The sequence below is a fragment of the Macrotis lagotis genome, chromosome 2 (genome assembly GCF_037893015.1).
Source record: "Macrotis lagotis isolate mMagLag1 chromosome 2, bilby.v1.9.chrom.fasta, whole genome shotgun sequence".
In the NCBI taxonomy this organism is placed as follows: Eukaryota; Metazoa; Chordata; class Mammalia; order Peramelemorphia; family Peramelidae; genus Macrotis; species Macrotis lagotis.
The window spans coordinates 132,634,242-132,661,985 of NC_133659.1; the positions used below are offsets into that span (position 1 = coordinate 132,634,242).

General features: G+C 35.0%; 1 protein-coding gene across 7 annotated transcripts in view; it reads right to left on the bottom strand.

Moving 5' to 3' along the window:
* The window catches only part of CDC42BPA (CDC42 binding protein kinase alpha), a 364,566-nt gene that overhangs the window by 212,312 nt on the left and 124,510 nt on the right, over positions 1 to 27,744 (bottom strand). For all 7 annotated transcript variants that reach the window (XM_074222837.1, XM_074222834.1, XM_074222835.1 and 4 more), the window contains exons 4-5: positions 26,536 to 26,631; positions 11,761 to 11,909 (exon numbers count right to left, since the gene is read on the bottom strand). In XM_074222837.1, the coding sequence (XP_074078938.1) occupies positions 11,761 to 11,909; positions 26,536 to 26,631 (245 nt within the window). The remainder of the gene's footprint in view (positions 1 to 11,760; positions 11,910 to 26,535; positions 26,632 to 27,744) is intronic.

The window sequence follows — 27,744 nt, forward strand, 5'->3', positions numbered from 1 at the left end:
TCATTTTGGTTAATACCAATATTTTGCTAATAGTGTTACATAGCTGTGTGACACAGAGTACAACAATCTCTGAAGAAGCAAAAATGATCAATACAGAGCAATGAAGAGATGACTGTAGGTGTGAGCAGACAAACATATAATGATTAAAGAACTTCAAAAATAGCGGGAACAAATAATACAATTTTAGAAATATTTGATCAAAATTATATAAGGTTACACAAAAAAGGGAAAGGACTAATATGTGTCTGATAAACTGCCCTGCATTATCAGGAGAAAATATGATTCTCCCCAGCCCAACCTCAATCCTGTATTTTAGGTGAACCCTTGGTGGCAAACTCATGGGAGAATGTGGATAAGATTCCCATAGGATGGACAGGATTAATGGGTTATGATCAGTATCAATTAAAGGAACACAAATTTGGGAGATAAGAGATCCATTTGAGTAGCTGACATTATGTTTACTGTTGTTTTGATTCTGCTTATTACTCATTTTATCAGTTCATAAGAATTTTCCCACATTTCTCTAAATGTCTCATATTTGTAATTTTATAATGTCAGTGCCACATTTTTGGAAGGGCACATTCTGACAAGGAACACATCAAGAAGTGGTGGATGGTGAAAACACTGAAAACCATGTGATAAAAAAACAGAACATTTAAAGAAAGTAGTTATGTTTGTCTTGGAGCAGGACAGGGTTATTTTAACTAGCTTCCTAGACTAATTTCTCATTACATCCTCTCATTCATTCATTATTTTAGGCAACTTGGTTTACTTGATGCTCCCTGTGACATTCTATCAGTCCCAAGATTTTCTCCTAAATGTTCCTAGGATTCCAAAGTCTTCCCTTTCTCTCCCTCTCCTCCCCGTTTTTTTGAGCTTTTTAAACTGATATTCAAAATTCAGATCAATATATTCTGAATACAGCCCTGCTGGAGTCTTTCAGGAAGGAACCATTTTCTTTTTTAAAAGGTTTTGCATCTTAATTGTGATATATGTACATTATGGAACACTACTGTTCTATTAGAAACCAGGAGGGATGGGAATTCAGAGAAGCCTGGAAAGATCTGCATGAACTGATGCTGAGCAAGATGAGCAGAACCAGAAGAACATTGTACATCATAACAGCAACATTGGGTTGATAATCAATCTTAATGGACTTTCTCATTCCATCAGTGCAACAATCTGGGACAATTTGGGGGTATCTGCAATGGAGAATAGCATATGTATCCAGAGAAAGAATTGTTTAATGTAAAGATCAACAAACTGTTTTTCTGTGGCGGGGTGGGGGAACGGGAAGCGAGACTAGGGGGAAAATTGTAAAATTAAAAAATAAACAAATAAAGGTTTTGTATCTTAAAAACAGCTATCTTTTAAATTTAGAAACTACAAAAAAGAAATTTTATAGATTTTTTAAAGAAATTTTATAGATTGCTTCAGTCATGTCTGACTCTTTGTGCTCTGACTTTGGAATTTTTTTAGCAAAGACATTAGTGATTTGCCATTTCCTTCTCCAGCTTATTTTACAAATGTATAATATGAGGCAAATAGGGTTACATAAGTTGTCCAGAATTTAAAAGCTAGTAAATGTCTTGAGGTCACATTTGAATTCAGGAAAATAAGTCTTCCTAACTCCAAGCTCAGTACTCTATCCACTATGCCACCTAGGAATTTTACTGACAAAACTTGCAACATTAAAAACTAGGAAGAAATTCACGTGGTTCTTAAGGAAAATTTATTTTGATCTCTAAGGAATAAAACTTATTTTTTTATCCTTATTATATTCCACTTTTTATCCTTTCAGTGTATTTTTCTCTCAAAAGTAATCAGCATTCAGTCTAAGAACCAACAAACACATAACATTCAAAATTCTTATTTTCCCAGAATTTTATATTCTGGATTACAGTTTGATAGTCTTTCTGATCATCCCTCCTGAATGAACTGCCTCCTCTTCTCTCTGTACCATAGTGCTTCCTTGCTTAGTCTAGACTAGATGAGCTCCAAATTCTCTTCTGATTCTCAGATCCCATGGTTCTCCTATAAAAGGGGGAGTACACTTCACTAGTCACAGTACAACTGAGATATATAATAAATGCAGTTCTAAATTGAAGCATTTTGAAATTTTAACTTGACACAAAAGGACAAAAGTATTTCAAAAATAAATGAAACAGAAGTTAAGATTTTTAGTATTATTTTTTTCTACCAATGAAATGACAAGCTGTTTATGCCTATTAATCAAGTAAAAGTACTTGGACATGCAAGGGAAAAAGAAGTCATTGTCCAGCCTTACTCTTGCAGGATAGTTTCTAGTAGAATCAATACACTGGGAAATTTGCACTTCACCAGCTTAGGTTTCTGCCTCAACTGACTTTTGGACATTCTGAACTTCTCTCAGGCTTGCTGGAGTGTTGTGCAGCTTCCCAAATACAAAATGTCCTATCCTGTTGAGCTGTCCCAAATCTTCCTTGTCTTACTTCTTTGGCCTTGCACCAGCATTTCAGGTATTTGGAGTGCTGGCACTTCCAGGTTACAACCAATGACAGGCTTTTGTTCCTGAAAAGCTTGTAACTAAGCTGGCTGTTAAGTCCTAAAGAAACTTTCACAACTTGGAGCCAGGTCTTATAGGATACTAGAAATGGTGCAGGGAGAAGCAGATGGGGGGCAGGGAAGAATGTATTTCTATCTGAGCCAGAGTAATATCCTCAGGTTTCTTCATGTAGCCCCGTAACTGGTAGCATGGGAAGGGCTCAGGTCTGTGAAGATCAGTTCCTGAGTTCGGTTTCCCCCCCCCAACCTTCTTTTAGATTCTTGACATCCTAGACCTTAGAAACAGCTAAAATTGTTCTACTTTGACCATAATTTCTGTTTTGGGAAGATATGAGAGGCCACAGTAATTAAAGAAAATATCTAGTCTGCCATCATGTTGTTCGTTTGACCCAGAATGTGAAGTTCTTTAAATCCTAAACAGATCTTTGTATTGTATCATAGAGAAAACAGGGAATTACTGAATCTTCCTAAGTAAGAGAGAAATGTAGTCAAACCTAAACTTTAAAGATATCAATTTAGTAGCTTCATGAAGAATAAATTAGCAAGAGTAGAGACTGCAGAGAGGGAGAACAACTGAAAACTACAGAAATAGTTGAAGGGTAAGGTAGTGTGGATCTTAACTGGAGTGGTGATGATGCGGATATAAAGAAGAGAACCAAATTAAGAGATTTTTGTGGAAGCAGAATCAACATGACTTGGCAGCTATTTGAATTTGGCAATTGAAAGAGAATCAGAGGCAAGGTTGACTCCAAGGTTTTAAGAATAACTCTGGGGTAGCAAAGAACTGGAATTATGAGGATGGCCCATCATTTGAGGAATGGTTAAACAAGTTGTGGTATATGACCTAATGACTGTGCTATAAGAAATAATGAGCTCAATGATCTTACATGGATAGACTTGCACAAAAAAAATGAGCAGACCCAAGAGACATTATATACAGTTATTCAACATTATTTTAAGAACACCTTTGGGCCACTAAATCATTTTGACTATTATAAATACCAACATTAACTACAAAGGACACACTATGAAGGAAGATACTATCTGCATCCAGAGAAGGAACTGATAAATAGATGTACAGAATGATTTTAGACATATATATATATATAAATGTTCATAATACATGTATGAATATATGCATGTATATAATATATACATGTATATAAACATATATATACAAATACATTTGCGTGAAATGGTAGCCATTTCTAGGGTGGGGGGGAAGAAAAAAGTTACATGATAATATTTAAGATTACTAAGTTGTATGTAACAAATTTACAGTTTCATGTACACTCATCTTTTTTCTGTTCTACTTTGTTTTATTTCTTGAATTCAGGACAGAATAAATAAAAGATTTAGAATATAAACATAATCATAAAACTTCCGAGAAGATAAATTATTAGAGATGACATTTAAATATCATGTCAAAACTCTCCCACAACTCCCAACTCCACATGTTATCAAGTCTTCTTAATTGCCTCCACAAAAATCTCTTTTTCTCCACAGGGCCACCACCTTATTTTAGGTAGTCATCACCTCATATTTGAACTACTGTCTTTCTGTTCCAACTATTCTTTCTGACACTAATCTTTGACTTTAACTCTTATTCTACTATATACTTTCATCAAAATATTTTGATCAATTTGGCGAAGAGCCTTTCATTTGCTCTCATAGCCTTATTTTGTCAGGTGTCTCCTCTATGAGAGAAACATTTATATGTATTCTGTTCACATTGAGCAGCCCTATTAAACACTACATGGTTTCTTCTAAAGAAACAGGGAACTGCTGATATGAAAAAGAAAATTAGTTGGGGCCAAGTTGTAGATACCCTTAAATTCCAGGCAAAAGTATTTTAGACTTCGCTTAATAGAAATTGCCAAAGTATTACTGGGGTTTTTTGGTTGTAATTTTAGGGAGGAAGAATAAAAGTGAATTGCAAACCATGGTGTCTAAATAGGTTATGCCAATCAATGGGCAATTTTTCCTCTTGTTCATAATTTAGAAGATTTGATTTAACTTTAAAAATGAACAAAACAGATGATTCAATGTTCTATCATTTAATCGAGCATGCAAATGTAATTATAAAGTATTACTTAAAGATGAATTATAACTGATGAAATTTTAGTATCACATGGCAAAATTCCTCTTCATTAACCTTATAAAAATTTACTAGTTCTCCACAAGTTGAACGGAATAGGAACTCCTTCAATGACCATTTTAAAAATATCAATACTAATCAAACAGGATGGACTGTTTATCTAGGTAAAGACCTGTCCCAAAATTGGAAAAAACCAAGGTATGTTAGTTCAGAGTCAAAGCAGTTCAAAAAATAAAATAACCTTTTAAACTTCAACCCCAAATTTTAATAGATAGTATTGATAAGTAAATTGCAGCAGCTTTTAAAACTTTTTCTTCCTTCAATCTTGTGTCACATGAAGTAGTTATTCTTACCAAGATAAATCCAAGGACACCATTCCATTCCAATTTTTCCAAAAGATTGTCCTTTCTGTCAACTCTTATCATTAATCTTCAACAATTACCAGTCCAGTAGTAGTTGTTTCCCTATTTCCCACAAACATACTCATTTCTTCTCCAATCTTAAAAAAAACCCTTACTTGATTTGTCAGTTGCTATAAGCTAGCACCCCATATTTCTCTTCCCTTCTATGAATAAAGACCTCAAGAAGACCATATATAGTTGATGCATGTTCACATCCTTTCCTTTCACTCTCTTCTTAACCTTTTGCAGTATGGCTTCAGATCATAATCAATCAAACTAGTTTCTCTAAGATTACTAATAATCTCTTTATTGACAAATATAAGGATCTTTTTTTCAATCCTCATCCTTTTTAACCTCTCTGCAGTCTTTGACACTTTTAATATTCTTCCTCTTGAAACTAGCTTTTCTAGCATTTTGTGATATTTGCTCTCTCCTGGATTTTCTCCAGTCTTACTCTTCCTTTTATGATTCCTTTGCTGGACATCTTTATCCAGATCATGCTCCCTAACAATGAGTGTCTCCTAAGGCTATGTCCTGGGCCTCTACCTTATCTCTCTATTCACTTATTGATCTTAAAAGTTCCCATGGCTTCAGTTAACTTTATAAATATGACTCTAAGATAATTATGTTCAGTCCCTAACTCTTTCCCAATCTCTAGTACTGGATCTCCACCTGTCGTTTGGACATCTCAAATTGGATGTTCTGTAGATATCTTAGAGTCACAGCATGTCCAATTACCTTTCAAAAAACTTTCCCTATTACTTAATGAAGGCACCAGTATCCTCTTAGTCATCTAAGCTTTCAACTTTGGTATTCAGGCTAAGATAGTCAGTTGGTATAAACATCTCTATCCTTATCTCCACCCACAAAAAAAAAAACCACCCTCAGTGATGGACTTTCCTACAAGTATTTACAGAATGTACGAGAAAGTGTGTTCAAGCCTAGAACACATGAGGCAAAAGGAAGCAACTCAAAGCCACTAAAATTTTTTTGACTGGAGTCCTTAAATTAAAATGATTCCCTTAGATGTTATCTAGCTTTCTGCTGAGCTCTTTTAGCCTCCTGAAGCTGCCATTCATCAGTGTGTTTAGTCTGTCTGCAACAATTGATAGAAACACTGCCAAGTCACTGCTATTCTATAAATGTTGCTAGAATGCTGAAAAGAGGTCAAAACTTTCCACCTTCCAAAATACACAAGGTCATGCTATGGTCAAAAGAGAGTTAGGGGGCAGCTAGTTGGGACAGTGGATAGAGCACTGGTCAAGAAGTAAGGAGGACCTGAGTTCAAATCCAACCTCAGACACTTAAGAATTGCCTAGCTGTGTGACCTTGGGCAAGTCACTCTTAAACCCCATTGCCTTAAATTTAAAAAAAAAAGTGAATTAGGAGGAAGACAAAAGTCCATTTCCATAGTCCTGTCCCTAAACAGGTTTGGCTAGAATTGAGAAGCCAAGGCTCTTTGATAATTCTAGATTCCAAACCAACTTGCTATTCTAAGAACACTCACTGGCCACAACATAACAAACTTCATTTTAATGCATTGAATGATTAAATACAATAAAAATGTTTTCAACTTATATAGGTAAATTATCTTATCTGTTTCTTTAAATGGAGTGAGAGTGATTGACTCCATTAATCCCTCCTACCACTCTCACAGGTGAAATGTGATCTCCCTCAAAGAGTGAGTCAATAATAGTTTCCTAACCTTTAATCATGAATATTTCTCTGAACTAGAACTAAATATAGCTTGCAAATTAAAACTGTCAAGTCAAAGCATCTTTACATTAACCATTTTGATTAATACATCCAATGTACATGGATAATATTTGGCTATAAGAGACCATGAAAAAATATTAATAAATTGGTAAACTCTTTCATCAGTATTATTAAGATATCACTTGGAGTTTTAGGAAGAGAAGTTTGTTCAAAGCATAATTGTACTCTGACCAAAGTACTGGAATATCCACCTAAATGACACTGTTGCTTCCATTCATTCCCCATCAGTCCATTCAGCATCCTGTTATCAATCCTAAAAGATGACGTCTCGCCAGTCTAGCATCTCCCATCTACTTTTCTAATAATATCTCACACTTATCCTTTAATTCTCTACTCAAATATATTTTTGATTATTCCTACCACTCATACAGTACCCATTTCCCTCTTCTCTACCTATTTCAATTCTGTTTCCCAAAGTTCAATTCCTCCATATAGTCTTCTTCATTCTACCCCAATATCTTCCTCCTTTTCAGTTTCTCATCATTTACTCCCCTCCCCTGTCAATATATTCCACAATTCGGGGGCAGCTAGATGGCACAGTGGATAGAGCACTGGCCTTGGAGTCAGGAGTACCTGAGTTCAAATCCGGCCTCAGACACTTAATAATTACCTACCTGTGTGGCCTTATTGCCATGACAGCATAAGTAAAAGAAAGGTATAGGAGCATGAGAGGTTACTTGGGGATCATACTCTCCAAAAGTGGGCTAGCTTCACTGCAAGACAAACTGTTAGGGGACAACTACTAAAGAAGAGCATAGGGGTGTGAAAGGTTATTTGGGGGATCATGCTCCTTAAGAACAGGCTAGCTTTCAAAAGTAAGACAAACCATCAGGGTATAAAGCAGAAAGGAAGGGTAACAGAAGCGTGAGAGTTTATTTTGGGGGAGCACAATCCCCTAGCCTGAGCTGCCCTCCCAAAGGAAGATGAGCCCATAAAATATCTTAAGATTTAAGACAATTCTTCTAAAATGCATAGAACTTCATGTAAAAAAAAAGTTTCTAAAATACTTTTGAATTTAAATCAATCTAGAAACTAAATTACATGATATTAAAAACAACAACATTCAAAATCAGATTAAAAATAAGGGGATTTTGAGATTTTAATTACATAAAATGTTTATGACTTGTAAGATGGTGGATCTGAATACTGTTTGTCATACAGTTTAGAAAACATGCTAAAAAATAAGTGGGACTGGGTGGGGGGACATGGGTGTGTAAACTCTAAATTATAACCCACTTTACAAAAACCACTATTGTTGGCTTGCAATTCTATCAACCAGACTTAGACATACCACAAGGATTCTGAGTTGTACAAAGTATAATCTACTCCATAATTTTCCATTTAAGCAAACTGGGAATAAAAGACATACCCTGAAGATGCAAACTGCTATTCAGCAAGTCAAATATGGATATACAGAAATGATATACAACAATGAATATGGTCTAACCAGCATCTAATCAGCACTGAATACAATGGAACTCTTTCCTCTATATTCCTGAAAATCATACTGGCTTCTGTAGTAATCACATTATATATTACATTGATTTAAACAAAAAACAGAAGTGCATACATGACAATATCCATTCTAAATTTAATACTCCTAACATTTTCGTTTCTAATATGTGTGTGTATGTGTGTGTGTGTGTGTGTGTGTGTGTGTGTGTGTGTGTGTATGTAATGGAGGACTGATGCTTTTACAGTGCCATTCCTAAGCCTTGTCTAATTAAAATCTATGACATCTGATGAAAGAATTCTGATGAGATCTATACAAAAAATGTAAACAGTTTATCTTTGCATATTCCCTTATGCTAGCTTGCTCATGTATACTTTAAATAGTTCTCTTGACTTCTGTGCTTGCATTCCAAAGATTGTATGCAGTTCTGGTAATTTTTATCAGGAATGCTTGGAAATTTTTTATTTCATTAAAGGTCCGTCCATTAAGATATTAATGTTTGTAAATCTACTATGTCCTTTGCCTTCCAGAATATCTAAGCTCTCCAATCCTTCAGAGTGATGTCAACTAAATCATCTGTGATCCTGCTTATGACTCCTTGGTATTTGGATTCTTTCTTTATTCCTGCTTGCAGCAAAGCTACAAAATTTGGCTATAAAATTCCTCAGTTTTCATTTAAGGGTTTCTTTTGGGAGGTGATCAGTGAATTCTTTTCTATTTTCACTTTGCCTTTTGGTTCTAAAAGATTTAGGCAGTTTTAAGACTTCCTGAACCATGAGGTATAGGCTAATTGGTCACAGCTTTCAAAAAGTTGAATTCTTTTTTTTCCTCCTCAATCTGTTTAAATTTCAGTTGTCTTACCAAACCATATAATTTATTCTTTTTTTAGAATTTCAACTATGTTTTAATATTTATTGTCATATGGAGTCACAGAATTCCATTTGGTCTGTTCTAATATTCAGGGAGTTTGTTGCTAGGGTATGATTTTGAACTTCTTATGTCAAGCTTTTAATTCTTTTGACAATATATAGTTCTTGTATGTATTCAAAGGTAGACTATCAAGAATTTTATATTATTTTAAATGGACTATCTCTTTTTTTTCCTACAAAATTTTGTTGGTAATATACAGAAGAGGTGATGATATATTTGAGTTTATTTCATGTCCTTTAACTATGGAGAAATTGTTTCACTTAGTGTTTTAGCTGAATATATATCTAGGGATCATGAAGTAAACCATGACATCACCTGCAGAAAGCAATAATAGTTTCCTATTTGTCTCATCCAGGCATGTTGGAGCATAAAAATACATATTTGACTCTAAGGTAAAAGCTGAACTAAGAATCCTAGTGGAGGGTAGTGTATATAGTTCAAGTTAAATTAATAAAAGCTGAAGGGAACTGAAAAATGAAGTCAATAAAATCAAGGAGTCCAGAGAAGAATTCTGAAGAAGAGATGTAAAAACTGATCTCAGGACAGGTCTGATCTCAGCAAAGATTACTGTACTTCCTGGCATTACCTAACACAGGAGAAAACATATTGGATAGGAGAAGCTAAGGGGGAGAAGACTAGAGAATAGCCATTGGTCAAGAAGAGAGTAGCTATAATGCTGCTTGCTGGTTAGAGGACTGCTAATCTCAGCATTTTTAGTAGCTCAAGTTGCCATGTATCTAAAAACAGTTAAATCAGCTGAAGATTATGGTTGATGTCCAAAATAATGTAAAAATCAGGTTGATGTGGATAACTGGAAGAACAGTAATCTCTCTTACACAGTCAAGAAGTTTACTTACTAATCTAACCATAGCAGCCCTGGCTATTATTACACAAAGTATTAAGTGAACTTAATATCAACCAGAGAGGTCCATCAGGAGATAGGTGGATGAGAGCAGAGTCATCTTTGTAGTGGAAAAGAGAAGATCCATAATAGGCAAGAAACAGAGAAGAATATTACCAATTAAGGAGCCTACAGTGAGTAAATAAACATTGATTAAGCACTTACACTTAATAATAACATGCCAAGAATTGTGTTAAGCCTTGGAGATACAAAGAAAGCCAGAAACAAACACTCCACATTTTCTACTCTCAGCAAACTTGTTATTCAATGAGGAAGACAATAAGAAAACAACAACAGACAAATAAGATATACTGGGAAAAAAATGAGGATAGTCTCAAAGGAAAGGTACTGAGATTAAGAAGGAGGGAAAAAGGCTTCTTGAAGAAAATATGACTCGAAATGAGACTTGAGAGGCAGGTGGCAGAGATAAGACTGGAGGGACTTTGGCATAAGGAACAGCAAGGAAAAACCTTCAGAGTTGGGAGATGCAATCTGTATGAGAGGAACAATTAAAAGTTCAGTGCCACTGGATCATAGAGCATATGGAAGAAAGTATAAGAATAAAAATGTAGAAAAGAGATTATGAAGGATTCTAAAATCAAAACAGAAGATTTTACAGTTTGTTTTGGAGTCAAATAAAAAGCCACTAGAGCTGAATGAACAGGTCTGATAATGGTTAGATCCGCAATTTAGAAAGATCAATTTATGGATAATGGACTGGGGAAGAAGAGATTTGAGTCAGGAAGACGAACCGGAAGTTCATGAATGAGGAAACATGAGCTCGTGTCAAGGCAAAGGCACTGTCAGAGAAAAGAAAGTGGAAATATAAGCAGAAAGGAATAAAATGATATCAAAAAATGACAGTGTCATAAGGAAGAGTTAACACTTTCAGATATCATGAATGGATTACCCACATAATTTATATAAATAACTATTCTTCTTACTGAGTATGTATGTATTTGTGGAAAAGCAAACATAATGATTATGGAGATAATGGTATAATGGTTATATTGTACAATTGGTATTCAGTTAAAATACCTTTACTATGAACTGAGTGCTATCTGTCTGACTGGTAAAAAGCAAAAATATAGGTAAGTAGAAGCTTGCTGAGTAATAGTTTGGAGAGAATTCTAACCCTTCAAAAATAAAAGAATCTACAATAACCAACTTGGGGGGGTGGAGGGAGAGAGAGAGAGAGAAGAAATTCTAAGGTAGGGGTGTCACACATATTCTATATAAATATGACTTCTATTTTAATTTGTCTTGGTAATAAGACAAAAATATAGCTAAACTCTTTTAGTGATATATCAAAATTCTTGTTAGAAATCATTAAGTAAGGGAATCATATAAGTTTATTTGTGATATGGGCATTTTCTATTATCATGGCTCTATTGAAAGCATCCATTTTCTCCCACTAGAAGGTTATCTTCTTGACTTAGAGGTCAACTATCCAATATACCTTGCTTTTTGAGTTATGAAATGAAAAAAAGATCTAACTAAAATTACAATTCCAGTCCACAGACTTGGGAGTTTGCTGAAAATTGACCTCTATTTCCACAAGTAAACCCAAGAATGATCTTTGGCCCTGACACAAGCATATTATATAAAGCATCCACTTAAAAGAAATTTCCCAATCTGAAGGTCTATTTTTCCTTACCTGTGTACATAATGTAGTTGATGCACTGAATCAATGGCTATGACCATCTCAGCCAAGTAAAATCGAGCCATATCCTCAGGCAGTCTATCTTCAAACTTGCTGAGCAGAGTAAGTAAATCCCCACCAACATAGTAATCCATAACCAGGTACTGTGAAAGGAAATAAAAGATTTATTCAGAAAAAAATTGAATATATTTCCAAGGTCAAATGCCAAGGCAATTCTTGTGAATCCATCTTTGTGAAAGAAACTGTACAGAAAGATCTACAAGTGTTACCATACCTTTTTGAATGTGAAGATCCTTAATATTTAAAAACTGTCATTACAAATCCTCCCCATGAAAGTTTGATCTATTAATATGTGTTGATTAAGAAATTACTTTGGACACCACTTCAATGAGCCTGTAATCCTATTTATTACAAAGTAATATACACAAGCACAGGTGACAAACCAATCTTGACTTTTTATCTTGTATGGCTCCTAGTTATTGATTTTCTTGCAGCTACTCCAAAGACAAATTGAAAATGTTGTCCACATTTTGTGAAGGTAGAGCTCTCAGGCTATCTATTATCTTTACTTGCTATATAAAAAAAAGTCATAATTTTGCTCAAACTCTTTTTTAAATGATGTTTTGATAATTCCTCTCATAATATGTCTACATAAAAAAACAAATAACATACGTGTCAAACAAGTACAAGTTAATGTTAGAGAAAGGCAGTGGTGTTTAGGAAGAGAGAACAGGATCATCAGTCAGTCATACTTGGGTGAGTTATGAAGAAAGATCAAGATTCTAAGAGGCAGATATTGAAAGGAGGGAGTACAATCCAGCATGGGGAATAGTCCTATGGTGTCATATATTTTCAATTCCCAAAAATAAAAGGGAAAAAAGGTCAATTTGGCTGAATTATACATTATATTGAGGAGAATATTGAACAATAAGTGTGGGAAAGTACTTGAAGGCAGATTGTAAAAATATTTAATTGCTCAAGAAAGGAGATTGTATTTGATCACAGAGGCAACAGGAGACAAGATTTTAATGAACAGAGAAAGGACATGGAAAGATCAATACATTACAAATTATAGTTTGGCAGCTAAGGCAGAAATAAAATAGCTGATTGACTTTTTTTTTTTTGACTTTCCAGATCAGAATTTGTTTTCTAGACTAACTCCCTATTTCTTCTCCATGATGATCTAGAAAACAAATTAGTTCAAATTCTGATCTGGAAAGTCAAAAAAAAGTTACAGTGAAGCATTTTTCCAGACCAGGGATCAGGTATACAGAAAGAGTGGTCTGTAGACAGTGGGAAAAGATCTGACCAGGAATACATATGGAGATGATGGGGAGCATTCTAGTTGGGGGAAAGGGAGAATAAAAGGGAAAAGAAGCCGTAGGCTCAGCAGAGACTTTGAACTTAATGCATTGGCCCTATTCAGATTCCATGTCCTGTGACAAGTGAGCAAACTCTAGTCTTTCATTGGAAGCCCATCCTAATTAATACCATTGCATTTACAACCAATAGTTTTCATTCAGTTATATATGTCATATGTTCTGGTCCCTCTATCCAGCCTTCACAGGTTCCCAGCAAGTTTCCATACAGAATTGTCACCAATTTACCTCAGTTGGATTTGAATAGGAACCTCGTGCCAGTCTAAATTGTATAAACATATTACTGTACTAAATTATATACATTAAAAAATTAAATATGAAAAGAAATTTATAATTTAAATTTCTATATAAAGATGTTAATTGGAGAGGGAAGAGAATTCAGGTAGAAATATCAATTAGGAAGCTATGGCAAAAGTCCACGGAAGAGATAATGGAGGCAATCAATTAAAATGACAATTGTAGAAATAGCAAGAAAAATACAAAATTAAGAGATACAGAGCAATAATCTCCATATGATTAGACACGTGAAGGAAATGTTGCTTAGGACTCCATATGTGAAAAACTTCAAACTGAAGATTTCAATTGCTATAAAATGAGAAAACTTTAGTAAAAGGAATAATACTGTTTTCAGATTATTTTCAAAATAAATTTCTCTACTAAATAATTATATCTAAAATATGATAGCATAATCAAGAAAAATACCTAGTTTTTAAATCAAATTTCGATTACTATATCTTTCAATTATTATATTACCAAATTTTTCCCCAATATCCCACACATTACAAATACTTGTGAAAGAAATAGAAAGGAAAATCACCAAAACCAATTAATATAGTGAGAGAGTCTTCAAAAAGGTTCAGTGAACAATGGGCATGTATCAATGTGCCATATTCATCAGAGTCTGTTTGTAGAGGGTCATTTGCATCTTTTTTTAATTATCCAAAATACTTGGCACAATGCTTAGCACACAGTAGGCACTTACTGAGTGATAAGACTCATGAACCTTCCACCTAAAAAGAGGAATGGGGGGAATGTCTTCTATGGCTTCTTTGGAGCAAAGCTTGGGGTGATTTTCTAATACTTTTGATTGCTTTGTGGTTATTCTTTATGTTTACATTTCTGTAGTCAATTGGCATGGTATTTTAATGATTCTACCTCATCCTGCATCAGATCTAGTAAATCTTTTTAAGTTTTTTTTGAATTTCTCATTTTTGATAATTCTCATAGCACAGCAACATTCCCTTACATTCATGGACCATAAATTCTTCCTAATATTTACTTCCTAATCAATGGGTACAGGCTTTCTTTTCTTTTAAAAAAAATTTAATTATTTTCCAATGACACACAAGATAGATTTTAGCATTCATCTTTTTGCAAACTTTTGAGTTCCATTTTCTACCACCCTCCCTTAAATCTCCCTCTTCATGGCAGCAATTTAATAATATAGATTGTGTACATACAATCACATTACCATATTAGCCATGTTGTGAAAAAAAGAATTAGAACTAAGGGGGGGGGCATGAGAAAGAAAGAACATAAAAGAAGTTTTAAAGTGTGAACATAGAATGCATTGCTCTGCATTCAGAACCCATAGTTAATTCTCTGGATGTGGATGGCATTATTCATGACAGATCTTTCAAAATTGTCCTTGAGTTCTGAACTACTGAAAGGTTAATCATCTCATAATGTTGTTGTTAATGTGTACAATGTTCTCTTGGTTTTGATCATTTCATTCGACATCAATTCATGCAAGTCTTCCCATGATTTCTTACAGAATAACAGCAGTCCATAACTTTCATGTATCACTGCTTGTTCAGTCATTCCCCAGTTGATGAGCTAGAAGTATTTCACAAAATTTCATAAATGCATCTATCAGTTAGTCATAGTCTTATATTGTCTTTCTCCTTCCTTATCCCTTTCAATTAGATCTCTTTTTGCTTTTGCTTTGTCTGAGATCAGGATTGCTACCCCTGCTTTTTTTTTTTAACTTCAGCTTTATCACAATATTATGCTACAGCCAGTTACCTTTACTCTGAATGTAGCTCACTTCTTCAAATGTACTTCTTGTAAATAACATTATCTTCTACCATTATCTTCCATTTTTTAGGAGAGTTCATCCCATCCCATTCACATTCAATAGTTCAGATTACTAATTCAGTTTCCCTCCATCCTGTCTTCTCTTTGTATTTTTGCTCCTTTCACCTTATCCTTCCTCACCAATGTTTTGCTTCTAACTGCTGCTTCTATCAATCTCCCCTACCTTCTATCAGCCCTGTTCCTTATTCTTCTCCCTTTCCTCTTTTATTTTACTTTTTCTTTATCTTTACTTTCTACTTCCTTTTAATCAATCTCACTTTCCCCTTTCTTTCTCCTTTCCCTCCCTCCCACTTCCCTGTAGGGTAGGATAAATTTCTAATCCCAATTGAGAAATGTATGTCATTTTCTCTTTAAGCCAAATCTGTTTAAAATAAAATTTACTCAGTGCTCATCCCCTGTCTTCTTTCCTTTTACTGTAAGAGGCCCTTTATGCCTCATCATGTGATGTTATTTATACCCTAATGCCTTCTTTCTCCCATTATAATCCTCTTTCCCATGTCTTACTCCTTTCATTTGACCTGACAGAAATACATTTCAACTGTCCTAAATTCATAAGCATCACCAAATTATAATCACCCTTTTTTCAAGTACCCTCCTTTTAACTATCCCAATAGAAATATAATCCTCAAGAGTGTAAAAAGTCTGAGCTCATCACAATTTCTAACAATAAAGGATGTTCCTTTCAATTGTCCTAGGAGAAATAAAATTCTCAACTTTTTTTTTTAAAGCATTGTCTTCACTTATAGGGATATAGACAATATAGTTTTACTAATATTTTTCCCCTTTCTATTTACCTTTTTTACACATCTCTTGAGTTTTATATTTGAGGATTAAATTTTATATTCAATTCTGTTCTTTTCAAGGAAGTTTGAAAATTCTCTATTTCATTGAAAATCAATCTTTTGTCCTGAAAGAAAATACTGAATTTTGCAAGGTAGTTGATTCTTGGTTGTAATTCAAGCTCCTTTACCCTCTGAAATAACATGTTTCAGGGCCCTCCAATCCTTTAATGATAAAGCTGGTTAGTCCTGCATAATCTTGACTGTGGTTCCTTAGTATTTAAATTGCTTCTTTTTGGCTGCTTGCAATATTTTCTCCTATAGCTGAGAATTCTGAAATTTGGTTACAGTATTCCTTGGAGTTTTTATTCTGGGATCTCTTTCTTGGTGGTGATTGAAGAATTCTTTCAAGGACTATTTTACCTTCTTGTTCTAGAATATTAGGGCAGTTTTCCATAATAATTTCCTGTAAAATATTGTCCAGGTTCTTTTTCTAATTATGTCTTTCAGGTAGACCAATAATTCATAAATTATCTCTCCTGGATCTATTTTTTGGGTCAGTCATTTTGCTTAAGAGGTATTTTACATTTTCTTCTATTGTTTCAGGCTTTTGGTTTTGTCTGATGGAATCTTGATTTCTCCTTGAGTCATTAGTTTCCATTTTCCACTTATAATTTTTAGAATTCAATTAACTTTTGAATTTCCTTTTCCGGTAAATTAATTTTACTTTTAGATGAATTGTTTTCCTTTTATAGTTGGTCAATTTTACTTTTTGATGAATTACAATCCTTTCCAGTTTGCCATTTTTACTTTTAAAGGAGTTGATTTTCCATTTGGCCAATTTTACTTTTAAAGGTATTGTTTTCTTCTGTCAATTTTTCATAGTTCTTCTCCTTGACTCATTCTTTTCTCTATTTTTCTTCTTCTCTTTGGTTTTGAAAACCCTCTTTGAGCTCTTCCAAGAAATCTTTTTGGATTTGAGACCAATCTATAAAACCCTTTGGAGGCTTCACATGAAGGCAATATGTCACTGTTTTCTTCTTCTGACATGGTGCTTTTTATTGTCCCTGTAAGAATAGTAGCTTTTTATGGTTCACGGGGTTTTTGTATTTGGCTCATTTTGATACTTTAGTTCTGCTCCTGAGGCACAGTCCCATATTTTTGTATGAGAGGCTGAGGTCTGGTCCTTGACTTTCCACATGCCTAGGGTGTTGCCTATATTTCAGCTGTTAGTGATTTGTTCCATGTGCAGCCCAAAACCCATCCTGCCTGTTGCACCACCATTCCCAGAGCTCTAACTTTGTTTTCTGAGCTGGAATTGGGCCTCGTTGCTAGCCTGAAGAAATACTAGCTTGCTGAGCTCAGACCTAAGCTGTGTGTAGCCAATAGCCTCCCACTAGCTTTCCAACTCTCTTGCCTATGTTGGACTATATTGCCTTTTTACCCACTTGAGATAAACCTTTACTGAAGTTTCTCCACGATATCTTGAGTTGAGAATTTATTTCACTCATTTCTGTAGAATCTCCAGCTTTAAGGTCTGTAGACAGACTTCATGTAAGTTAATTAGGGAAAAGCTCCAAGAATTTTCAAGTTTCGAGGTGCCATCTTGGCTCTGCCCTGGAAGTTCAAGCAAGCTAGCTATTATCTGAAATTCCAGGGACCTGTATTTTGGGTCCTTCAGCACTGGGTTGATCCACTACTTGACTGAGTATCTAAAATAGACTTTATTTTAATTCTTTCCTAACCCCCAAAATGTTACTGTATTTTTATGTAGATGAAGTGTTTCTTTTTTTTTTAACTAGAAACTCTCTTTGATTCTAAGTTCAGGAGTAGACTCTCTGGATCAAGGGATATGGATATTTCATTCATTTAATTTTCATACTTCAAAATTGCTTTCCATAATAGTTATATTTTCAGGCACTAAAAGTACACTCCATTTGCTGATTTTCCCATGGACCCTCCAACATTAACTATTCTCATCTTTTGTCAGTTTACAGAGGGTTAAGGGGAAAACGTCAGAATTGTTTTGATTTGTATTTCTCTCAATATTAGTGATTAGAAGCATTCTTTCATATGGTTGCTAACAATTTTCAATTACCCTTTGATTTGCCTGCCTCCCTGCCTCCCTTCCTCCCTCTCTCTCCCTCTTTCCCTTGCACTCCTCATAAAAGGAAGCTGGTGGTGCAATGTATGAAGCACAAGGCATGGAATCAAAAAAACTCAAGTTCAAATCTAACCACTGACATTTACTAGCCATGTGACACTTAAATGTCATTTGCCTCAGTTTCCTCAAGTGTGAAAGTAGGATTATCACAGCACATACTTTGCAGGATTGTTGTAAGACTCAAATAAAATAATACTTGTAAAAAAAAAGCAATTAGCACACTACATGGCACACAGTAAGGCATTCTAGAAATGTTTCATCTCTCACTTTCCTAGACTTCATCATTCCCACTCTCCATCCTTGGGGCCCCTCCCTCTGGTGGAGAGAATGAAAGGTAGAAATCTGGAGACTTTTCTCTGATTCTTCTCCATTTAAGATTAGTATCCACTGAATTGTCTTCATGATTTCCCACCTGGTTAACTTGCTAGAATCCATCTTCAGAAACTCATCATACTGCAAAATTAAATCAACACTCCTCATCTTGAATGCATGACTTCCTCATGCCCTCCCCTTGTAGTCTCCTCCCCCTGCACTGCTCTCTCCCTGATGTCCAGCTTCTTTTTATATGTTTTCATCCTCATTAAAATGCAGGGACTATCTTAGACCTTCCTCTGTATGCCCAGCATTTAGTACAGTGCCTAGCAAATAGTATCCAATAAATTTTTTTAAAATTATTAACTGCCTACTGGTGGCAGCTGGCCAGCAGCTGTTACTCATTAGAGGCCTCTTTCTCAACAATGATTTCTCTCCTTAGTGACAGCTGTGGGGACTGGACTGGAAGAAGTAGTCTGAGGTGTGAGGGGAGAGGAGACACTACTACTAGCCCTCTTTTCTTGTCTTATTGATACATCTGCCTTTTCTAAAATTATATTCAATAATTATGAGGAGAGAGGACATTCCTGCTTTACTCTTGCATTTATTTAGGAAAGCAATAATCACTGCTTACTTTTGATTTTAGGTACTTTTTATTATATTAAAAAAGGCCCCTAACACAGAGTTTTTAGCATAATTAAGAGTTACTCTTTGTCAGACTTTTTCCACAACTACTGAAATAATAAAGTAGTTGCAGAATAATTTTTATTAATTATATGTTGCTTGCTTTCCTAAAGCATATTCATTCTGATATCCCTGATACTAAGCCAACTTGGTAGTAAATGAATTCTTGGATAAATTGCTGTAATCTATTTAACAAGATTTTATTTGTATATGTGAATCAATAATCATTAATGAGATTGGTCCATAATTCTTCTATGCTTTATCTTTTCTTGATTTGGGGATCAGGATAAAAGTTGTATCACAAAAAGACCTTAATATAGCACTTTATTCCACAATTTTGAGAAGAATTTGTGTAGTATTGGTACAAATTTTTCTTTAAAAGTTTGATAGAGGGGTGGAGCCAAGATGGTGACAGGCAAAGAGCCTCTCCTAGGTGTTCTCTCCATAATATTTCAAAAATTTTTAAATTATGACTCTAAATAAATTTTCAAGAAATAGAACCCACAGAAAGATCCAGTGAGGAAATTCTCCAGACCAAGGTAACCTAGAAAACAGTAGAAAGGCTCCACTCCACAGTGTCAGAGGCATGGCCAGATTGAAGAAACTTCAGCCTCCTGAAGGCAGCCCCAGAGCATCTGGGAGCCCTACTAAAAGTGGAGGAAGTTTCCTGACCTACATCCCCAGGGAGTACCTGGAACAAACTGGAGGATCAGCGTGAAGCCTAGCCCTCAGAGCACTCAGCAGCCACCACAGCCCAGATCCAGGAAACTGAAGCAGGAAGAGCTGTGCAAGCAGGAGCCCCCAGGCAATTGAGTCTCCAATGCTCAGTCCACCAAAGGTAAGGGAATGGAGGGAGACTTCCAAGATCTGTCCTCTGTCCCTGGAACAGGACTCTGGGGCTCTGACCACATTCAGATCCTGATTGCAGTCTAGGCCCCCCATAGAACAGGGACCTCCCCCACGCCTTAGCCCCGTGCATTTGTGGGTCATTCACAGACCAGGAGGGAAGACAGAACTTCACACACTGAGATTCTTGTGGGGGGGGGGGGTGACCCAATAATACTCAAAAGCTCAGGAAGCACCACAAAACTAGGCACAGGCTGGAGAAATGAGTAAACAGAAAAAAAAGAGGAACACCATTGAGAAATACATTGTCTATGATCCCAAGAAGGATCAAAATACTCAATATGAAGATAAGGAAGTACAAATTCCTGCATCTAAACACTCCAAGAAAAATGGAAATTGGGCTCAGACTATGGCAGAACTCAAAAAAAGATTTTGAAAACCAAGTAAGGGAGAGAGAAGAAAAACTGGGGAAGGAGATGTGAGAGATTCAGGAAAAACATGAAAAAAAAGTCAACAGCTTAGTCAAGGAGATCCAAAAAAATGCTGAAGAAAAGAACATGTTAAAAACCAGCTTAAATCAAATGGATAAAATAGTTCAAAAGTTATTGATGAAAATGCTTTAAAGAGCAGAATTGGCCAGATGGAGAGGGAGATAAGAAAGCTCTCTGAGTTAAACACATCCTTCAGATGTAGAATGGAGCTAAAGGAAACTGATGACTTTATGAGAAATCAAGACACAATACTAACACCAAAAGAATGAAAAGTTAGAAGAAAATGTGAAACTTCTCATTGAAAAACAAAACAGATTCAGGAAAGATAATTTTAAAATTATTGGGATACCTGTAACTTATGATCAGGAAAAGAGCCTTAACTTCATTGTTAAAGAATTCCTACAGGAAAACTGCCCAGATATCCAAGAGGCAGAGGGCAAAATAGAAACTGAGGGAATTCACCAATCTCGCCCAGAAAGAGATCCAAAAAATACAACCCCCAGGAATATTACAGCAAAGTTCCAAAACTCCCAAGTCAAAGAGAAAAATTACAAGCAGCCAGAAGTACACAATTCAAATACTGTGGAGCTGCAGTCAGGATCACACAGGACTTAGCAGCAACTACATTAAGAGCTCACAGGGCTTGGAATATAATATTCCAGAAGACAAAGGAGCTTGGAATATAGCTGAGAATCAATTACCCAGCAAACCTGAACATCCTCTTCCAGGGGAAACAATGGACTTTCAATGAAACAGAAATTTCATTTCAAATGTTCCTGTTGAATTGGCCAGCGCGGAAAAGAAAGTCTGACCTTCAAATATAGGACTCAGGTGAAGCATAGAGAGTAGAGAAGGGTAAAACATGAGGGACTTAATGATGATGAACTACATGTATTCCTGTATAGAAAAATGACACTGATAATACTCATATTAACCTTCTCAATTAACAGAGCAGGTAGAAGGAGCTTTTATAGATGAAGCACAGGAGAAAGCTGAATTTGAAGATAAAATATGGTGTAAAAATGGAGTCAATAGGAAAAAGGGAAATGTAGTAGGAGAAAGAGAAAGGAGGTAGAATAGGCTAAGATATTTTGTATAATAAGATTTTTTTTTAATATTGCAATGAGTTATTGCAAAGATATGGGAGGGGGAAGATGAGGGGGAATGAGGGAACCCTCGCTCTCATCAGAGGTGGCTCAGAGAGGAAACAGCATATACACTCAATGGGATATAGACATTGGGGGTAAAGGGGAGACAAGGGGGATGGGGGAAGGGGGGGACATGGATGATGGAGGAGAGGGTGGGTCGTGGGGGGAGAGTGGTCAGATATAACACATTTTCTTTTTTTACTTCTTACAAGGGGCTGGGATTGGGTGGCCTGTCTGGGACCACAGGACTGGGTGGTTGCTGGGCCTCAGGAGGGGTATGTGGGCTTGGGGTCACTTGGCCCCAGGGCTGGTGCTCTGTCTATTGTGCCACTTGGCTACCCCACAGCACATTTTGGAGGATGGAAAGAATGTGAAAGAAAATACAGTATACAGTAGTGAGCAGGTAAGGATGGAGGGAGTTGCGAATCAGCAGCGGCAACAGTGGAAAAATATGGAAGTAACTTCTGTGATGGACTTATAAAAAATATGATCCACCCGAGACAGAGATGGTGGTATTGGAACACAGACTGAAGGTCATTTTTTTCTCTTTCCTTAATTTATTTCTTGTGAGGGTCTATATTTTTGGGGGGAGAGGGTATTATGTTTACTCCTGAACAAGAATATTTTAATAATGTATAAAAACCCATCATTTATACAAAAATAAAAATGAATAAATAATAATTCAAAAATAAATCGATCAAAAAAAAGTTTGATAGAATTCTGTGAACCAAAAAGAACCAAAAGTATTTTCTTTCATAGTTTCTTTATTTCTAATTCTATCACTTTATCTAAGATTGGATTATTTAAGATTAGAATTTGGTACTGTATTAGTTTCAGTAACATATTTTTGAAGGGATTCCTCTAATTTTTTTGTGATCTCAGTTTTGTTAGCTTTTAACTGTAGAACAAATTCTTATAAATTTTTTTTTATTTCTTCTGTTTTTGTTGTGATTGCACTTTAGTTTTGGTTGATTTTATTTTCTGCTCTCTTGTTGGTAAGATTGACAAAGATTAATTTTCTTGTTGGTAAGATTGACAAAGATTAATTTTCTTTTTCTTTTTTTTTTAAGGTTTTTGCAATGCAATGGAGTTAAGTGGCTCGCCCAAGGCTACACAGCTAGGTAATTATTAAGTGTCTGAGGCCAGATTTGAACTCAGGTACTCCTGACTCCAGAGCTGGTACTCTATCCACTTCACCACCTAGCTGCCCCAAAGATTAATTTTCAAAGAATCAGTTTTTAGTTTTATGTATGATTTACATAACTATTTTGATTTCCAGTTTATTTCTAATTTAATTTTAATATCTTTAATATCGAATTTTGTACTCATTTGAGGTTTGTTTATTTACTAGTTTTCCATTTTTTTAAAAATTTATTTTTCCAACTACTTGTTAGTTTTCAACATTCATTTTTTTTGAATTTCACATTTTTGTCCCTCTCTCTTTTTCCTCCTCTCTGAGAAATCTGATATAGGATATGCATGTTAAATATATTCCCATATTAGTCATGATGTGAAAGAGGAATCAGAACAAAAGTGAAAAATATCCATGAGAGAGGAAAAAAAAGTTTAAAAACTGGATAAAGTATTCATTGATCTGCATTCAGATTTGACAGTTCTTCTTCTGGATGTGGATGGTATTTTCTATCAAACAAGTCCTTTAGAATGTTTTTTGTTCATTGTATTGTTGAGGATAGCTGGGTCTATCATAGTTGATCAAAATACAATGTTTCTCTTTGTGTGTATAATGTTCTTCTGATTCTACTAAATTCACTCAACATCAGTTCATCTAAGTCTTTCTAGGCTTTTCTTAAGTCCACCCATTCATGATTTCTTACACAACAATAGTATTCCATCACATTCACATGTGTCAATTTGTTCAGCCATTCCCTAACTGATGGGCATTTCCTCAATTTCCAATTTTTTTTTCACTACAAAAAGAACTGCTAATTGACAAATGGTCAAAGGCAATTTACAGATAAGGAGATCAAAGCTATCCATAGTCATATGAAAAAGTGCTCTAAATCATTACTGAGTAGATAAATGCAAATTAAAGCATCTCTGAGGTACCACCTCACACCTCTTAGACGGACCAACATGACCAGAAAGGACGATGATCAATGTTGGAAGGGATGAGGGAAATCTGGGACACTAGTGCATTGTTGGTGGAGCTGTGAACTCATCCAACCTTTCTGGAGAGCAATTTGGAACTATGCCCAAAGGGTAATAAAAATGTGTATACCCTGTGATCCAGCAATACCACTATCGGGGCTATACCCTGAAGAGATCATGAAAAAGGGTAAAAACATCACCTATACAAAAGTATTCATAGAAGCTCTGTGGTAGCAAAGAATTGGAAATCAAGGGGATGTCCAACAATTGGATAATGACTGAACAAATTGTGGTATATGTATGTTATGGAACAATATTGTTCTATTAGAAACTAGGAGGGATGGAATTTCAGAGAAGCCTGGAAGGATTTGCATAAATTGATGCTAAGTGAGATGAGCAGAACCAGAAGAACACTGTACACCCTAACAGCAATGCATAGCACAGAAACAATGTAAAGATTATCAGACTGCCATCTGTGGGGGGGGGAGGGGAGAAGGAAGGGAAGGTGGGGAGTGAAATTGTAAAATTCAAAACTTAATCAAAAAATGACAGGTAGAAACTACTATGCATGTAATTGGAAAGCAAATAAAATATTTATAATCTGTCTTTAAAAAACAAAAACAAAAATAACTGCTATAAATATTTTTGTTCACATAAGTCTTTTTCCCTTTTTTATGATCTCTTTGGGATATAAACTTAGAAGTGATATTACTGGATTAAGATATGAAAAGTTTTATTTCCTTTTGGGCACAGGTCCAAATTGCTCTCCAGAATGGTCGGATTAGTTCACAACTTTATCAACAATGCATCAGTGTCCCAGTTTTCCACATATGCCCCAACATTAATCATTTTCCTTTTTTGTCATTTTAGTCAATCTGATAGGTATGAGGCAGCCTCTGAGTTGTTTTAAACTTGCATTTCTCTAATCAGCAATGATTTAGAGCATTTTTCATATGACTATAGATTATAGCTTTCCATTTTTAAATGCACACTTATTCTATTAATTCTCTAATTTTTAATTAAAATTTTTAATCAGTAAAAGAGCCATCTTTTTGCTCTCCCTATGAGAGCATCTCCTTCCATCACTGAGAACAAAGGAAAAACAAGACCCTTATTACACACAAGCGTGCATGCATGCATGCATACATGCATGTGTGCATGGTCAAGGAAAGCAAATTTCTACACTATCTACAAAATTTATATATATATATATATATATATATATATATATATATATATATATACACACACACACACACACACACACACACACACACACACATACAAATATGCTATGTGTAAAAACACTATATGTCCCATTCTACATAGTGAGACTTCCCTCTATTTGGAAGTAGGTAGCATGTTGCATTATTAGTCCTCTGGAATCATGGTTGTTCATTATAAGATGTGAAAGCTAAAGAAATGTCATCACTATACATAAAGTCATTCAAAGAATGTCTTGACAATAGAGTTGCCCCAATAAAAATTATTCTTCAGATTCTGTCTCATTCCCTTTTTATCATTTTTAGACAATCTTCCCAGGTTTCCCTGAAACCATTTCTTTCATCATTCTTTTAGCACTATAGTATTACACATATATTTATATTCATGACTTGTTTAGCTTTTCTCCAAGAGATGAATCCTCCCTCAGATTTCCATTCTTTGTCACTCCAAAAAGTTTTTGTACATCTATAAGAGTCTGATTTGTGTACAACTCCCTCCCTTAACATAACCTCCTTCTAATATTTCCCTCTCCCTTAATACTTTCACTAGCTTTTTTATGGTGGAATTCCTTGTTTACTCATTCTTTCACTTTACTTTGTATCTTAGCACTGAATTCTGCTCATTCCTAGAGGGAAGGTTTGGAAAGATCCAGTTGCTTCTGTCTAGAGAGAGAGAAAGAGAGTGGAGGGGGCTGAGGGGGGGGAAGGGAGAGAGAGAGAGAGAGAGAGAGAGAGAGAGAGAGAGAGAGAGAGAGAGAGAGAGAGAGACAGAGACAGAGACAGACAAAGAGAGAGAGGGAATGTTTTTGTTATATCTGATAGCATGATTCTAACTCTTGTGTTTTAGCTTCATCTAATAAATAGTAAATTTTGTTCTGGCTCTTCATTTTTACTCTATTTTTTTTTGTTGAGCTATGTTTCTTGTGAGTAAAAGATTACAGGGCTTTTTTTCTTGGCAACTATCACTTTTATCACTTTCCTGGATCATTTAATTCATTCCCATTTTAAATTATAAAATTAAAATAATAGCTTCTATTTATCTCTAATAATTTTTTCCTTGAAATTAGCTATCTACTTAACTGAGAAAAATAGAACTAAAAAACTAGATAAAAGAAAAAGGATTAATAAGTAAAGCAAAACTCCAAAATCAGGGAACAAAGTGACAAATTAGATATAAGGAATATGAGGATGAAAGAGTCAATGGGATTAGAGTTGCCCTTAACCAGAAAGACAAAAATGTTGTTTTTACAAAAGAAAAAGGGGAGGATGGATTCTAATTTGGATATTTCAATCAATATTGGACTTGAAACTAAAACATTATCACAGAGATCTTAAGTGAATTACTCAATATCACACAGATAGCAAATGTTAGACATGGGAATTGAACCAATACTTTCCAACTTCTAAGTCCAGTATTTTATCACAGTATTTATTACTGCCACTTAAAGAAATAAACAAAAGCCTAATCCTTCTAAAATATCAATTGATTAAACAATGAAGAAAATTGTAATATTACATACATGAATATGATACCTACTAAGTAATTGTCATCCTGGAAGGCATAGTGCAAAGTTGTAATCCACTTATTGTCTCCATTCACTAGTACATCCCTCTCTTCTCGAAAACAAGCTGTCTAAAAAGAAAAAAACAATAAAATTTTAGTAATTTTCATAAGCTAAAATATGAATATTATTGACACACTTGTTCTTTAAAAAAAACATTATGGTTATGTTCCAATAATATTTAAAGACCATGCAAATGTGATGTTTACTCCTTGGGACTACATAATCAGAATTCTATTTTTTTCTGTTTGTAACAGCTTAGATAACAGTGAAACTTTTAAAATTCTATTCCAGGTTCTTGTTAAATTATCAGCTCCTTTCCTTTAATATGCATTTTCTTGATGATATTTTATAGATTATTTCTTTCATATAAGTCACCAATGACAATACACAGCAGCTTACTTGAACCCACTCTGTGTCTCCCCATTGCTGTTTAGGTCAACCATAAACATGAATCTTCAGGGATCATGGCAATCAAAGAATTTCAGACATTACTGAAAGAATGCTAGTGTGAAAAAGATCAGACTTCCATTTCTAGAAGTAGCTTAGAACAATGAAAACATTGCACAACTTCACAAATAAAAATCTAGTCCACTCAATTCAGGTCATTTTCATCTACAGCAGGGGTGGGGAATCTTTTTTTTCCTGCCAAGGGTCATTTGGATATTTATAACATCATTTGTGGGCCATATCCTTAAAAGCAACCACATTTGTTGAATTTCAAATGACTTGTCCAGGGCACAGAGACTGGATCTGAACTTGTCTTATTAATATGAAGCAAGATCTTTTGTCCCTTCTCATAATTCATATCCTATCTCAAAATCTCCTGGCTCTCAGAACTCTTAATAATGTTAATTGCACCTTTTCCCACCTACTATACTACATTCTTCTTCAGTCTTAATAATTAAATGACAAAATTAAAAATCTATTTGTTATTTACAAGCTTTAATACTAATCAAACATTTGTTTATATAATTTACTACTGAAATATTTAATACCGTCGCCAGATGACCCAGCAAAAGTAGGTGTTATATAGAGAGATGGGATCTTCCCTGACCCTTCTTTAGTCCACCTACCCAGAACTCAGAGTGGCCTGATCACACAAAAGAAAGGAAGCCCTTTCCTTACTCCCTATTATCAAAATTCCACTAAGCATTATGTGTCCTCTTCCCCAACTAGATAAT